Source organism: Nicotiana tabacum, chromosome 1 (assembly GCF_000715075.1).
Source record: "Nicotiana tabacum cultivar K326 chromosome 1, ASM71507v2, whole genome shotgun sequence".
Classification (NCBI taxonomy): domain Eukaryota; kingdom Viridiplantae; phylum Streptophyta; class Magnoliopsida; order Solanales; family Solanaceae; genus Nicotiana; species Nicotiana tabacum.
The window spans coordinates 47,815,808-47,833,017 of NC_134080.1; the positions used below are offsets into that span (position 1 = coordinate 47,815,808).

General features: G+C 38.6%; 2 protein-coding genes across 2 annotated transcripts; both read left to right on the forward strand.

Moving 5' to 3' along the window:
- Nucleotides 1-5,296: 5,296 nt before the first annotated feature.
- LOC107824779 (uncharacterized) lies at nt 5,297-7,060 on the forward strand. The gene is made up of 6 exons (XM_016651586.2): nt 5,297-5,864; nt 5,949-6,066; nt 6,188-6,375; nt 6,484-6,575; nt 6,679-6,828; nt 6,920-7,060. Exons 1-6 carry the CDS (start codon nt 5,456-5,458, stop codon nt 7,058-7,060), a joined length of 1,098 nt encoding a protein of 365 aa, XP_016507072.2. The 5' UTR covers nt 5,297-5,455.
- On the forward strand, nt 6,446-11,439 carry LOC107824778 (uncharacterized). The gene is made up of 6 exons (XM_075250565.1): nt 6,446-6,575; nt 6,679-6,828; nt 6,920-8,149; nt 8,267-8,526; nt 8,743-8,883; nt 9,001-11,439. Exons 3-6 carry the CDS (start codon nt 7,717-7,719, stop codon nt 9,313-9,315), a joined length of 1,149 nt encoding a protein of 382 aa, XP_075106666.1. The 5' UTR covers nt 6,446-6,575; nt 6,679-6,828; nt 6,920-7,716; the 3' UTR covers nt 9,316-11,439.
- Nucleotides 11,440-17,210: the final 5,771 nt, after the last annotated feature.

Genomic DNA, 17,210 nt, shown 5'->3' on the forward strand with positions numbered 1-17,210 from the left:
GAAGATCCCTAAACTGATGGAGCACGGGATAAACTCTGATCTGGAAGGGCACTAAGTGATGACTGGCCCTGATGAGAATTGTGAGAGCCATGACCTGATGACGCCCCACGATAACTTGGGCGAGCTGGCTGAGCATGCCTGAACAGACGGCCTCTGCCGTGCTGAAACTAACCTCTCGAAGGAGTACCACTATAACTACCAGATCCTCAAGGCCTCTTGGCCTCCCTCTCCTCTCGCTCCTGGCGATGAAAAGACTCAATCTCACGGGCAATATCCACAACCTCCTCGAAAGTAGCCCCAAGCACCCTCTCCCCGGTCATGAGAATACGAAGTTGATAAGTGAGGCCATCAACAAACCTCCTAATCCTCTCTCTATCTATCGAAACCAACCAAATAGTATGACGAGCTAACTCGGAGAACCTCATATCATACTACGTCATGGTCATCTCCTCCTGGCGCAACCACTCAAACTGCCTGTGTAGCTCCTCTCTGCGAGACTACAACACATACTTCTCCAGAAAGAGATGGAGAACTACTGCTAGGTAAGGGATGCTGCACCAGCAGGCCTACGCCTCTCAAAAGCCTCCCACCAAGTGAAGGCAGCTCCCAAAAACTGATAAGTAGTGAAAGCGACCCCGCTGGTCTCCAGAATACTCGTTGTACGAAGCATCCTCTGACATTTATCTAAGAAACCCTGAGCATCCTCGCCCTCTGCACCACTGAAGGTCGGAGGCTACAGTCTACCAAACCTCTCCAACCTACGCTGCTCATCCTCCAGCATAGCAGGAACTACATAGTCCTGAGCAGCTGCAACCAGCTGGGCTGGATGTGCCCCCGACGTCTGAAGTCCCTGCATGACCTGCTCAGGTATGCGAGTTGCGGGAGTCTGATTGCCTCCCCCGGCCTGAGAAGTAGTTGCGGCTGTAGTGGCTGAAACCGCCTGAGCTAGGCTAGTGCAAACTGATAAGATTTGAGCCAAGGCCTCCTGAAGACCCGGAATCACAATGGGCATAGCTGGTGCCTGAGCTGTGCTGTTGGAGCGTCCATAACTGGGACCTGATCCTGAACTGGGGCTACTGATGGATCTGCAGGTGCTACCCTAGCTGGTGTACGAGCCACACCTCAGCCCCTACTACAACAACGACAACGTCCTCAGCCTCTGGTGGCCACAGCTGGTGGTACTGGTGGTCGTCCATCCTGACTGGTAGCACTTCTCATCACCATCTATAAGAGAATAGAATAACAGAAGTTTAGTACTGTGATCAACAAATTCGCACGACGAGAATTTCAAGAATGTGAAGTTTTTCCTAAAGGTTCTGCAGCCTCTCGAGGATAAATACAGATGTCTCTGTACCGATCCGCGAGACTCTACTAAACCTGCTCATGACTCGTGAGACCTATGTAACCTAGGCTCTGATACCAACTTGTCACGACCCAAAACCGGACCTGGTCGTGATGTCGCCTCTCGTGAAGACAAGGCCAGCTGACACTACCCATTTCCAATTATTAACTGTTAAACCATAAAAAATAAATCTAAAGCATGATAAGATAACTCAAAGTTAACAGATAATAGCATAATTTGCGGAATACAACCCAACACAGCCCGATACCGGGGTGTCACTAGTCATGAGCATCTAAACAATCCGGAATACTCCAAACCAAACTATAGAGTTTAATACAGAAAACCAAGAACATGATGAAGTAAGATAGGGAAGAGCTCCGGGCTGCGAATGCCAACAGCTACCTAGAGACTCCTCAGATCCACCTGAGCCGGAAATGATCAGCACTCGGGAGCGGGACCAGATACGCCTGAATCTGCACACAGGATGCATGGAGTAAAGTGAGTACTCCAACTCAATGAATAATAATCATATAAAGACGAAAAGTAGGAAATCACGTAAGGCACAAAAAACATGCTATAATGAAGCAGTAAAACCATTAAAACAATAAACCAGTGAAAGATAGGTAAAAATCCTTTAACTCAAATTTAACTTCATGAAAAGCCTTTTTTCAACAATTAAGCATGGTAATTGACAGGCAATTAAGAAAGGATAAACACATAAAGGTTCGTCCCTCAGGCACCGTATCAACAAATCCGCCCCTCAGGCAACATCTCAGAACAATACCAGCCCCTCGGGCTCAATCTCACATCACAGTCAGTACTCGCGCTCAATGGGGGTGTGCAAACTCCTGCAGGGCCCCTTACGGCCCAAGCGCAATACCAAGCCATCTCGTGGCATCATCACTACGCTTTCGGCCTCATATCAATCAAGCTACCTTGTGGCATACATCACTCAGGCCCTCGGCCTCATAATCAATATCAAATGTTTCCTCACAACATAGGCCCTCGCCTTACTCAGTCAAAATCCTCACAAGCCACTCGGGCAATAGTAAAACATGATTCTCAGCCCAAAATATCATTTAAAAGATCATTTAAGTGTTAAAACAGAGTAAACATGGCTGAGTACAAAAACAGTGAAATATATCAGGACTGAGTTCAAGTATAAAGTCAAAATAGTGAGGAAACATCAATAAAAGCCCCCGAAGGGTTCAAATAGTTGGCACAAAGCCCAAATATGGCAATCGGCCCAAATAATGATGATAGCAAATAGATTTCGGTCAAATGCGCTGTAAAATAGTCATTCGGGACGGACTAAGTCACAATCCCCAACAGTGCATGACCCCACGCTCGTCATCAAGCGTGTGCGTCAACTCAATATAGCACAATGATGTGTAAGTCTGGGGTTTCATACCTTCAAAACATCATTTACAATCATTACTCACCTCGAACCGGTCGAATCTCTAGCTCGCGACGCTTTTGCCCCTCGACTCGGCCTCCACTCATGTCGAATCTATCAAAAATCAGAATCACGGCGTCAAAATACACTAAGGGAACGAAGCCCAAGCAAAAATAATCAATATACGACACAAATCCCGAAATTACCAAAATCCGACCCCCGGACCCACGTCCCGAAATTCGATAATTTTTACATCAATATATTCCTTATCTCTCCATGAGTTCATACATATCAAAAGTTCTGAAATCCGGCCTCAAATAGTCCTTCAAATCCTCAATCGAAAGTCAATGTTTTCAAGCCCTAGTTCTTCAATTTTGGCTTAATTTCCATGATTATTTAGGTGGAATTCACATTAGAATCGAGTTTTAAGTCTAATAATCTTACCTCCAACTGATTCCCCTTGAATCCCTCTTCAATTCCCTTCAAAAAGCTCAAAAAACGACCAACAATGGAAGAAATAAACCCTAAAATCGCAGACAAGACGAGTATTTAAACATTCTGCCCAGGCCTTAATTCCTTCTTCGCGAACGCGGTCAATGCCTCGCATTCGAGAAGCACAAAAATGGCTTTGACCAAAAATCCTCTTACGCGAAAGTGACATGCCCATCGCGAACGCCATAGTTCCTCAGACTTACTCTTCGCAAACGCACTCCCTCTCTCGCGAACGCGATGAACAACTTGACCTCAAACCCAGTTGACCAATTTTCTCTACCCGAACACGCTCCCCTTCTCGCGAACGCGATGCACAAATATCCTGCCCTTAGAGAACGCGAAGGTTTAAATTCCACCTTCCTCAACTGACCCTTCACGAACGCGAGGGTCCACTCGCGAACGCAAAGAGTAAAATACCTGCAACAGCTGAAACCAAAATCTGCAATTTTCAACTTAAAATGATCTATTCAACCCTTCGAAACTCACCCGAGGCCCCCGGGACCGCAATTAAAGGCACTAACATATCCCAAAACCTTATTCAAACTTGTACCAATCTTCAAAACACCTCAAACAACATCAAATCAACCAAAACACATCGGATTCAAGCCTAAGTTTCCTTAATCTTCCGAATTCCGCTTTTGATCAAAAACCCAACCAAACCACGTCCGAATGACCTGAAATTTTGCACACACATCCCAAATGACACAACGAAGCTACTGAAACTCTCGGAATTCCATTCTGACCTCTATATCAAAATCTCACCTACCAACCGGAAATCGCCAAAATATCAACTTTGCCAATTCAAGCCTAAATCTACTCCGAACCTCCAAAATTCATTCCGATCGCGCTCCTAGGTCCCAAATCACCTCCCGAAGCTATCCGAACCATCGGAACTCACATCCGAGCGCTCTAACACATAAGTCAACATCCGGTTGATTTTTCCAACTTAACCTTCCGCAAAAGAGATTAAGTGTCTCAAACTTTACCAAAATCATTCCGAATTCGATCCGACCAACCCGATGCCACATAACACGGATAAACAAAGTATAAAAAAGCGAAAATGGGGAAAACAGAGCGGTAACTCATGAGACGACTGACTGGGTCGTCACAATTATATTGCTATATTCTTCTGCCTTATTTATTATATACCAGTAGGGTCGTGACCTGACCTCGTCACTACTCGTTCGAGATTAGGCTTGGCACTTACTGGGTACCATTGGGTGTAATCATGCTACTCTTCTGCACATGTTTTATGTGCAGATCCAGGTACTTCTTATCACCCTCGATATCGGTAAGCAGTGAGATTGTGGAGATTTCAAGGTATATCTGCCTGCGTCTGCAGACCTTGGAGTCCCCCTCTATTCCATCGTACTTTCTTAGACTCTGGTGTATAGAGATACTTAGTTTTTCTTCTATAGCTTGCGACTTATGACTACCGATTTTTGGGAATATTATTCATACTCGAGTGTTGGTTATTGTACATGTCGAACGGTATTTTTATCAGTTATTTAATTATCTGTTGCAGTTTAGTTGTTAAATTTTTCTTTCATTTTCGTTATTCCGCAAATGTTAATCTTACCTAGTCGTAGAGACTATGTGTCGTCACGACATCGCACGGAGGGAGAATTGGGTCGTGATTTGCTAAGTGTCTTTTGGTTCTCTAAGTTTAGTTCTGGTAATTTCATTTCTTAAAGTTTATTGAGTGTCTTTAGCTTCAAATTTAATTTTTGTGATTACAAAAATGCGATTAGTGTCTTTGACTTGTGTATATTTGAAGCACTTTGGTTCGCATTTGCTTTAGAGACAAACTAAGAAATCCAAAAACTAACTTTTAAATTTCGGAAAACTGAGTTTGAGAAACTTCATTTTTTTTTTTTTTGTTTTGCAAAACAAAGACAAAGAGAAATTTTGGAAAAAGAAATAGAGAAATCAAAAGGCTAATTAGGTTGTCGTTCCTGCTGATCCTCATGGTGCACCGCGTCACATCTGATTACCTCTTAATTTCCCGACAGTACAAATTCAAAATGAAGTAAGCAACGGTTAGTTACTTCCCCCTTACTCCCGCCCCTTCTACTATTCATCCTCAAAACTCCATTCGATTTCTTTTTTCTTCAACTATATTTTCCTTTCTCTCAACCCATAAACCCGACGATTGAGACTTCTCCCAAAGGTTTCCGTTGTGGCGTCGCTTGGTCTAGGCCAAGCGTCGTCGCAAAATTAAAAAGATGGACAATCCAACAGCCATTGTGCCTTACCATGACCCTTTTGATGATTCTTGTTCTATTGACCAAATTTCACTTTTTGATGAAAATCCAACCATTGGCCTCCCAAAATCATCATGGAATCAAGAACCTTTTTCATTTGATCCAACAATTTTGAAGTCTGATAATGATTTTGGCGTTTATGATCCATTCGATGATCCAATTTTTCTAGACATTCCATATGAATGTAAGAATAATTTGGTTGAAAATAGTACTAATACTGAGGCAGGAGTTTTCGCGACTAATTATTGTAGCATTTCGCAAGATAGGGTGTTTGAAAATAAAAGTCATGTCTCAGTTTGGCCAGTGTCATCATCTACATCTATGTGTACTAATAATTGCCAAATACTAAGAGAAATAACGCATTCTAATGGTGAGTGTATACACAATACATTGTTTTACATAATTAAATTAGTAATGTAACTTTTTTGTTTTTTTTTACTGGTTTTTTTTACAGGCTTGCAGATATCTAAGCTTGATATTTTTGGAACACTAGGAAGGATCAGTCATGCAGTTCTTGAGAAATACACTAGGGATTTTTCTTCTCAAAGCCACGAGTCGTCCCAAATATTTGAGTATGGAGTTAGTTCTTTTATTACTTTTCTATTTTTCCCTCTTTTACACTAGTTTATAATGTGCTTTGAATACTTGTTTGACGAAATAATTAACTTTAGTTTTTATCTTCTGCCTTAATAGTTTTAGCAAGGATAGTACAAGCAGTGTGAAGCAATTTTTAGTTCAATATTTTGAGGCTTGTAAGCTTGAAGGTTACATTTTGCTACAAGATCCACTCTGCGATTTCTATGAAGCATTAGGTGTTGGATCTGATGATGGTGACATTCTTGACATCGATAGTCTACTTCAGTTATCTCCAACAATTTCGCGTTAGTAACTTCTTCTATCACTTCTTTAATCTTTTTTATTAGCTTAAGTTAACATTGTGAATGAGACCCTATTTGAATCTTTTTTAAATCATTAATATTGATCAACAGGTGATTGCCAAATGAACCAGCAAGAGATAAAAAACGAAGGCGAGGTGAACTGCAATGACATGAGATATGAAAAGATTCCCCTTTCTGCACAGGTTTGTAATATCTTAATAGGACTTGATTGTTACTATATATAGTATTTATATAACATTGTAGTAGTATTTTGCATTCTGATCACTTTTTTCTTTAATAGAGCAGAGGGAAAGAACTGGAAAGTTGAGATTGAAAGACTTTGCAGGATATCTCCATCTTCCCATTGAGGTAGCAGCTAAGAAACTGAACATATGTCCTACTGTCATGAAAAAAGTTTGTCGAAGGGATGGCTTGTTAAGATGGCCCTATCGAAAGGTCTCTTTCTTTTACCCTTTCACCACCACGCCTTATCTTTTAGTACTACGATAATCTGAGGTTATTCGTATTTTCTTGGAAATGATTGCAGATTAAAAGCATTAGGAGGAAGATATCGAAGAGAGAAAAGAGTTTAAGCTCTAATGATGTTGAAGAAAGGGCGAGCGCAAAGGCAGACATAGCAAAGTTGGAAGAAGAACTTGCCAAAATTTTTGAAGCATTTGTTGGCTGATTTCACTAATTTTGTTTCAGTTAAATCGCATAGGTCATCTCTTATGAGTTACTGTATTAGTGATGTTCTACCAATTTTGCTTAGAAGATTAGCTATTCATTAAATCTATACTGTATTTATACTTGAGGCGGATTTAAATGTACAAAATGAGCTCTATTGTGTATATACACTACATAGAAAGGAGTTTCATCTTTCTTCCTTTCCAGATTATTTTCTATGTTAAAAAGTTTGCTGTTTATTTTCTCCGCGTTTCCAAGAGTCTTAGACTACATTCCATTGGTTGTTCTATGCATGATTTCTGTTTGTACTCATGCTTAACTCCCTAGCTAGTTAAAGTACAAAAGTTTTGCTTATTGTATTCTCATTCAATAAGAGAATAATGCCATGTTCTGGAATAATTTAATTCTTGTCTTGTGTGTTGTTTTGTACTATCACTTTCTTGAATCTTTGCTCACAAGAATAACTAGAGCCGGCTTGTTCGCTAAATGACCCTTCGTAAACATCAAAATGGAGGATATTTCTCTAAGCAGTTTATTGAAAACCATAGTACGTTTTCAACGTTCACAACTAGAAATTCCTCTTCACTCACCTAGAGATGTCCGTGTTCAAGTTCATTAACTTTTTTTGACAAGAGGTTTGATCAGTGGTGGATATATATGATGATATTACGGCTAATCAAGAAATACTACTGTTCCATCTTCAAGAAGAAGAAAAAGAAAAAGAAGATGGCGAATTTTGAGAAAGTAGTTGGTGTAAAGAAAGTGAGGCAAAAAGATCCAGATGGATGGGATGTGACAATGCCACTCCCAGGGGACATAATAGAAGGCATTGGTGAATTAGCTGCTGGTGATGATTCATTTGTTCAGGCCAAGACATGGTCAGAGTTAGCTTTATTTCTTGGTAAAATTGTTGGACATTTCATTTGGTTGAAAGTTAGAAGGGGAGAGAGTAGACTTAAACTCAGGGGATATGTCTTAGTTGAACGACGTTCCAATCTACAGAAAAGGTTTGTGGTTAGAGCAGCATCTGATGAAAGACATCTTGCTGTTATAGCAGAATTAACTTTGGGACGTTGCACTGAACTACAGGGTACAATTTTTTTATTTTTTTTTCGCCTAATTTTTACACTGTCAATGTATATAACTCTCTAATAGGAACATTGTACATAAAGTGTTTAAGAACAGACTTTTTTTTTTGATGATGCAGAAATGAGCAGAAGAATGGTAAATTCAGGCTCACGGGGATATAACCAAATGGGATTACAATATGACTGGAAGATGAAGGTGGGAACCTATCTACCCGATTCTCGTTCCACAATTGTTAGCTCCATACTTTTCATGCCTTTAACTAGAGAGTATAGAGTAGAAGCCACAATGGTTCGAACCATGGCCTGGTTTTCAGCAGCAGTATCTTCAGGAATCCCCCTTGTATTCGTTAACATTCAAACCGAGCAAATAAGCAATTTGGTATTACTCTCTACCTTTTCTGATAATAAGGTTTGACTTACATATACACTGACAGTATAAAAAAAATTTACATTGTTAACCTGTTGTAGCAGGTAACGTGCCTTATTCAGGTTATAACTAACCAGTACCTGTCAGTGTAAAGTCGATTGATTATACTCTAACTTAAAGTTTCATTATGAACTAATTATTTTTCCTCTTCATGCTTTTTATGTATAGGAGAGGAGAAACAACACTAGTAACCAATCCGCGCAAGGAGTAAGGCTATGGTATCTGCCAGGAATTGAAGAGGTTCCACTTGAACTAACACCTGAACCAGGAGAAACCAGATTTGGAATTGACATTAAACGAACAGATGAAGTAACAGTCATCGCCTTTTCATTCCTGAAAACAGTAAAGTAAATAACGTTACTACGAAATGTTTAAGTTAAATTTCTTAACATGTTCTTTTTTTTTTGTTGTTAAATTTCTTTTTAGGGATTTGTCAGTATATACTCAGTAACAAAGGGGACAGCTGCAGAACGAGGCGGTTTAGTGCATTTATTTGAGCAAGCAAACAAAAGCGAGCAACTTCTTGTGATTTCAAGGCTAGAAGGAAAAAGTCTTTTGCCTTCAACTGTTAGCCCAGAAGGTCTAATATATTGCTGTGACCATAGTGATATTAAGGAAACTCTCAATTTAGCAATGGAAAGAAGTGATAGTATTAGACTGCATATCATGGCTTGGCCTAATCAAACAACTCAAAATACCACACGGTCGTTTGGTGCTGCAGTTCTTATGCCTCCAAATTGATGCCATCAATAGTTCAACACCATACAACCAACAACTAAGCCTCAATGGCAAGCATTCGGCAATATCAATTCTCATTGTACATGTCGCTTCATTTAAGCTTATCTCAGTCAGCAGGTCAACATCATGTATAGAAATAATGCCCTATGTATCAAAATTTTGTCGACTAATTGGAAAGAAGTGAAAGCATTAGGCATATCATGCATGTCTTGGCCTAATCAGGCAACTCAAAGCACCACATGATCTATTGGCACTCTTATGCCTCCAAATTGATACTGTCACCAGTTCAAGTCAGACCATGTATGAATAATCTGTCTGTTCGAAAATTTTGTGGACAAATTGTAATAACCAACTTGAACCTGCTTTAGTTAGTAATAGCAGTTTACATGAAGAAGAGGATTTGTAATAAGATGTAAGGATATATTCTCAAAGTTGTTTCCAGTTTTAACGATGTACTTGTGTACAAATTAAATTGCAGAAGCAATAGGGAAACATTCTTGTCCGCAAAAATTAGACCCCCATAGAAAAATTGCTTAGAATTTGCTGCAAAACAAACAGATGAGAATCCACATTAGAATAGTATCTATAGCAGGTCAGTTTAACAAGTCTTGAATTGAAAGTTTGTCTATTATGATATTGAAAACAGCATATATGAATGTTAGTGTCTGAGTCCTTTTAAGAGCACTAGTACACAAGATTGCTTGCAAAAGCATGAATAGCAAAAGAATATTTCCTTTTTGCAACCTTTTTCTTTTCAGAAGTAACATCCATGCGCAGTTTCCCATTTATATACTGGTAGCTAACTTTCATTCTTTTATCTAGCTAGTCATATATCTGGCGATCAACCAAATTGTTCAGCCAATAACTTCACTTAATCATCTCTTTATAACTAATTGTTCTGTCTTATCTTCAATCTTGTAAATTGACTCATAATATTCATTTGAGAAAAGAATGTTTAACCGACAAAATTAGATCTGTTAAATTTTTTAACAGTTTGAGATAGACTCAAGAAAATACTTCCTTTTTTTTTCTTTTCTTTTGGCGCCCCTAGCAACAGAAACATATGACATTACAACTTTAGAAGCATGCGCCTTCAAAAGAAGAGGACATCTTTTCAGAACCAACATTGACAATTTTCCCTATTTAACCACTATAAATACGATGCAGTATGTAATTTTGATATTCATTGATGCAATGGCAATCTTACTCTCCCTTCTCCTTCATTTATCATTTGTTCTCTTCTTGTCATCAACATCTATAGTCATTACCTTAGCTTCCTTCCCTGGCAGCTCATCATCAGCCTTATGGTTTATGTACCCTCCTCCTCCTCCTCCTCCTCCCTTTCACTATACATACCCATCCCCGCCTCCACCTCCACAGTCACATCACCATTACAAGTATAAATGCCCACCTCCACAGTCACATCACTATAAATCACCTCCACCGCCATCACCCGTTTACAAGTACATGTCACCACCACCACCGTCGCCCATTTACAAGTATAAGTCACCACCACCACCTCCTCTTGTTTACAAATACAAGTCACCACCACCACCATCGCCAGCTTACATGTATAAGTCACCTCCACCACCGCCGCCTGTTTACAAGTCACCACCACCACCTCCAGCTTACATATACAAGTCACCTCCACCGCCGCCTCTGATTCATAAACCACCACCACCGCCTCCACCTTACTATAATTATGTTTCGCCTCCACCTCCACACAAACATCACCGTCACCATCACCATCATCATCATCACCACCATAAGCCAAAATGGTCACCATATTCGTACATCTATTACAAGTCGCCACCACCGCCACCTAAACATTAACTTGCCTCCGGTTTACCGTGTTGTTTCTCCGCCACCTGTTCTCACTGGTTTGTAGTGCCACCGAAAAGAAAAAGAGAATCATGATGATGTTCCTTTAGGTAGTACGTATTTCTATTGGTGGTTTTTGACAATGTTGTAATCATATGTTTTTGTTTTGTATATACAATTGTTGTAGCAAGACTTTGGAGTAGATTGGGTACTTGAATAGTAAGATTATCTAAATAAACTATACTAAGATAATTGTAATCCTTATGCATAATTTGGTGGTTGGTGTACTTAATTTAGGAATTGTGCAACAAAGTTACTCATGTTACCATTACCTTCCATATAGATATATGCAAAACCTGGCCGTTACCGCAACATGCCACATTGATGATGGTTGCTCTATTCGACTCGACTGCGTCTTACATAGTCGTTTAATCGATTTGTAGCATGTTACCTAATTACTATTCCATCTGTCCCACTCTATATGACACGATTGGAACAGGTTCGTAATGCCATTTTGGATATGTCTGCAAAATTTCAAGTCAATCGGAGTTGTTTTGGATAGTTTCGGCGTCGTTGGTGGAATTTAGGAATTTCAAAGTTCATAGGCTTGAAATTGATGTGATTTTGGTGTTTTGATGTTGTTTTTGATGTTTCGAAGGCTCGACTAAGTTCGAATGATGTTATGGGACGTGTTGGTATATTTGTTGAGATTTTCGAGGGCCTCGGGTGGATCTCGAAAGGTTAACGGATCAATTTAGACTAGAAGAAAAGCTGCTGCATTTTTCACAGCAGCATGAACAGTAACTCGGGTGAACAGTAACTCAAGTGAACAGTACTCGGGTGAACAGTAAAACGCGTGAGAAGTATTTAAATAAACCATTCGCGACCATTAAACCCTTTTACACCATTTTTGAACGAGAAAAGAGCTTTGAGGCGATTTTAAAGAGTGAAAATCATTGTTCTTCATTAAGGTAAGGATTTTGGAACCTAAAACTCGATTATTTGTGATTAAGGAATAAAATATCAGTGTTTAATTCATGAAAATCGGTAGAAAAAGGTGGAGTTAGGGCTTGAGATTATGAGACCTTATAGGGATGATTTGAGGGGTCAAACGAACTCCGATTTTCGAGTTCTTTATATGTATGAACTCGTGAGATGATGAAGAACATTTTGGTATAAATTTTGTCCAGTTCCGGAATGCGGGCCCGGGGATCGAGTTTTGACTGATTTTGGGTTTTTTGCTTAAAATTGATATTTTTCAATTGGAATTCACTCGCTTAGCAAAATTTGATGATAAAAATCTGAATTTGGTAGATTTGGAGCACTCGGAAGTTGGTTCGAGAGGCTAGCGTGTTGCAGAGTAGCTTGTCGGGCCAGTTCGAGGTGAGTAATGATTTTAAATGTTGTTCTGAGGGTATGAAACCCCGGATTATACAACGTTCGGCAGTGTTAAGGTGACGCACACACTAGATAACGAGTGTGGGGTCGTGCACCATTGGGGATTGTGACTTAGTCCATCCCGCATGACTATTTTTCTGTATATTTGGTAGCTAATTGTTTGATATATTATACTTTGGGCTAAATGCGATATTTGGGCTTCGTGCCAACTGTTTGAACCCTTAGAGGATCGTTAATGATTTTATCCTCACTATTTAATTTCATACTTGTGCTCAGCCATGCCAGATATTTCAATGTTTTTAAAAATCAGCTATATTAATCTGTTTTAGAAACCTTAAATGATGTTTTAAAGATATTTTGAGCTGAGCTGCATATTTTTACTATTGCCCGAAGGGCTTATGAGATTCTGATTGAGTAAGGCCGAGGGCCTGTATTGTGAGGATACTTTTGTGTCGGGCTGCACGCCGCAGCAGTGATACACTAATTATGATATGAGGCCGAGGGCATGAGATTATACGCCACGAGGTGGCTTGATATTGATATGAAGCCGAGAGCCTGTTTATGATGCTACGAGATAGATTGATATTGCGCTTGCACCGTAAGGAGCCCCTCCAGGAGTCTGCACATCCCCAGTGAGCGCGGGTACCCATTGTGATATGAGATATAGCCTGAGAGGCTGGTGTTGTTCTGTGATATTGCCCGAGGGGCTAATTTGATGTTATTGTGCCCGAGGGGCAGTTCTTATGTGTTTACCATTCCTAGTTGTTTTTCCTATCTATTGTTGACTGCTTAAAAGGTATTTTTATGAGATTTCATTGTTAAATTGTGTTACTGATTTTGTTATGCCTCTGATAGCTAAATGTTGTGTTTAACGAGATTTTATATCGTTCAGTCTTCATTTATTCTTATTACTCACTGAGTTGGAAGTACTCACTTTACTTCATGCACCTCTGTGTGCAGATTCGGGCGCTACAGGTCCTGCTACTGAGGGTTGACAGTTCTAGCAGATCTTCGGAGGTTTACTAGGTAGCTATTTGGCGATTCGCAGCCCAGTGCAACCTCCCTCTATCTTATTTTTTTCTGATTCAGTTATTTAGTAGTGGAGTAGACTTTCCGACTGGTAGTATTGTTTTAGATGCTCATGACTGGTGACACCCTGATGTCGGGCTGTGTTGGCTTTTATTTCCGCAAATTTTACTGTTAAATGCTTATTTTGGGATTTTATTTCTGATTAAAGACTTAGTAGTTATTATTTTAATTGCTTAAAGTGGATTGGAAGTGAGTCGACTGGCCTTGTCTTCACGAGAGGCGCCATCATGACCGGGTTGGGTTTAGGGTCGTAGCATCTATATATTTAAAAACTAAATCCAACATACTATAAATCATAATAATTAAGAATTTAAAATATTTAAAAATCATATAAAAATTTACGATAAAAAACCTTAACTCTCCAAATAGTAACTAAGTGACATAAAGTGGGACAAATTTACTTGTGTTGTTCAATTTTATAATACTATATATCATCATTCTACCTATCTTATTTAATTGTTCAACAAAATTCGTCAGATTTTCCAAACTTGTCTGTGTGCATTTAGAATTCATGAAACATTGAAAATAAACGGCTACACAAAGCAAACATTCATGAATTTAAATGCTTTTGTGATGGAATTCTAGTGATCCTATATACCTCATGTATCATGTAGGAAATTATATTATCAAATATGTTCATAGTTTGCATATTATCCGTCATGTTAATAGTATTTCTACAAAATATAGAACAATTCATTAAATAAGGAATGTAGCTGCAGGCTTCTTTATTTAGGCGCGTTAATATTGGGGAATTAAATATTCTTCCAGATATTTTACAACGCAAATCAGGCATTAAAAATTATCGGCTGTTTCGTTTCAAAATTTAGCGACTCTGGTTTTGCGATACGCTATGTTTCATCATTTTTTTCCGATTTCATAAATCAAAAACGACTAAATCTTCTACAATTCTTCTGCAACAAACGCAATTATGTACAAAATCCCAATTATGCTACAACTTAATGGGAATTGGGATATCTATGGGAGATTGAGAGAATTTCGAATTTGGGTTTTCAAAAATCATTATTTGTTTGAATTGGGTATTGTTGCAAATAATTGAGAATATGGTTGGGAGTTTATATCTCAATTTTGAGGGGTTTTGGTGAAGATTAGACTTGGTTTTGGCTGAATTTCAGATTGAAACTCGAAGAAGAAGAAGACATGACATACATTATATTGCAGAAATTGTAGAAAAATTATATTATGTTGTTTACTTATTTTTCTTTTATTCATTTAACTATTGTATGAAATTTTAAAAAACAAAAACTTAGGATCATATCCGCTACGTATAAAAAATAAAAACTTAGGATCATATCCGCTATGTATAACTGATCACAATTTCAATATGGAATTGAGTATCACCAATGAGAACACAGTTGCATGTTTGTGTTGTTACATTTTATATCAAATTCTGGTTGTATATAAATGTCCTACACTTTATCTACATTTTATCTACAAATAAACTACATGTCAGAGTAAATATATATATCAGTATGGATTTTCACAATATCTACAAAATTTCTATATTTATTCTACAATAAAACTACATATCATTTGAAAAATTAATATGAAAAATACAGAATTTCAATGTTTCTACAAAATTTCTACAAATTGTTCATAACAGAATTTATCGTTATTTTCATGCATATTCGTCTGGAACACTAAAGTTACTTGATATGCCAACATCACCCGTTATAGAGGAATATAATTTTTCTACAACTTTCATACATTATTTCCGCCCAGTTAAATACAACTACAATAACATAAAACTTACATACAAATTGTATACAAAATTTGTACAATATGTCTTTTGTATATTTTGTATCTAATTTATACATAGTAAAAACAAATTTCATACAACTAATTATATATTATACAACTTATCTACAAATTATCTACAATTTCTGTACATTATTTCTACTAAGTTATATACAACTACAATATAATGCCACTTAAATACAATTTTTATATAATGTTGTTCAACTTTCATACAATAGTTAAATGAATAAAAGAAAAATAAACAACAGAATATATTTTTTCCACAATTTTTGCAATATAATGTATGTCATGTCTTCTTCTTCGAGTTTCAATTTGAAATTCAGCCAAAACCAAGTCTAATTTTCACCAAAATCCCTCAAAATTGAGATACAAACTCCAAGTCATATTCCCAATTATTTGCAACAACACCCAATCCAAACAAATAATAATTTTTGAAAATCCAAATTCGAATTCAAAGTTTCAAAGCTTTTTAATAGCTGTCAATGGTGGAATTGCTGCTTTATTTTCCTTTCCTCTTATATTACTGAAATTTGGGATTGAGAGATAGAGAGAGACGTAGAGAGAATTCTCAATTCTTTGCAACAACATCCAATCCAAATAAATAATGTCTTTTGAAAATTCAAATTCGAATTCAAAGCTTCAAAGCTTTTTAATGGTTGTCAATGGTGGAGGGGTTACAGATTTTCGCTAGTTTTAGAAGAGGAAATTGTGGGTGTGGTTTGATACGTGAGTGATGTGGTGGGATTTTGTCACGACCCCATTCCCCGAACCCGGTCGTGATGGCGCCTCTCGTGAAGACAAGGCCAGCCAGACCAAAACAGGTCACCTCTTTTAAACAGTTAAATACCATAAGTAGTTCTAAAACATGATATAATAATAAGTCGTAGTCTCCGAAAACACTGCCTGGACTGGGAGGCACGGGGGCTGCGGACGCCAACAGCTACCTCGTAGTCTCCGAAAACACTGCCTGGACTGGGAGGACCAGCACTCAAGAGCGGACTCTGCGATGCCTGAATCTGCGCATACGGTGCAGGGAGTAATGTGAGTACGCCAACTCAGTGAGTAATAATCATAAATAATGGCTGAAAGCAAGAAAACATGTAAAGGCACAAAGCAATTTTATATCAAGTAGTAAAATCACTTAAGGAAGTAAATCCATGAAGAAATCAAATGAAGTTCCTTTAAACCAAGTAAAACAGGTAATTTAGCAGGTGAATAACAAGTAGAAATCTGCCCCTCGGGCACAGTAACAATCACTCAGAATAGTATCAGCCCCTCGGGCTCACTCTCGGTACAATATCAGCCCTTCGGGCTTAGTATCATTCACTTAGAATAGTATCAGCCCCTCGGGCTCACTCTCGTATCATAATGGGTACCCAGCTCACTCTCAACTCTTGATGGATACCCGCGCTCACTGTGGGGGTGCAGACTCCGGAGGGGCCCCTTACGACCCAAGTGCAATATCAAGCCATCTCGTGGCAACAAAAAGTATCGCAGGCCCTCGGCCTCATATCACTCAGCATATCCTCACATATGGCCCTCGGCCGCACTCAGTCCGAAAATCATCACAAGTCCCTCGGGCATTAGTAAAACAGTAGTTCTCAACCGAAAACATCATTTAGAAATATCATTTAAGTTTAAATACGAATAAAAGTGGCTGAGTTTGTAAAACAATAAATATCAATAGGACTGAGTTCAAGTAATAAGTCAAACGGTGAGGAATTAGTGATAAAAATCCCCAGAGGGTTCAAATAGTTGGCACGAAGCCCAAATATGGCAATCAACCCAAATCATGACGATAACAAATAAGTTTC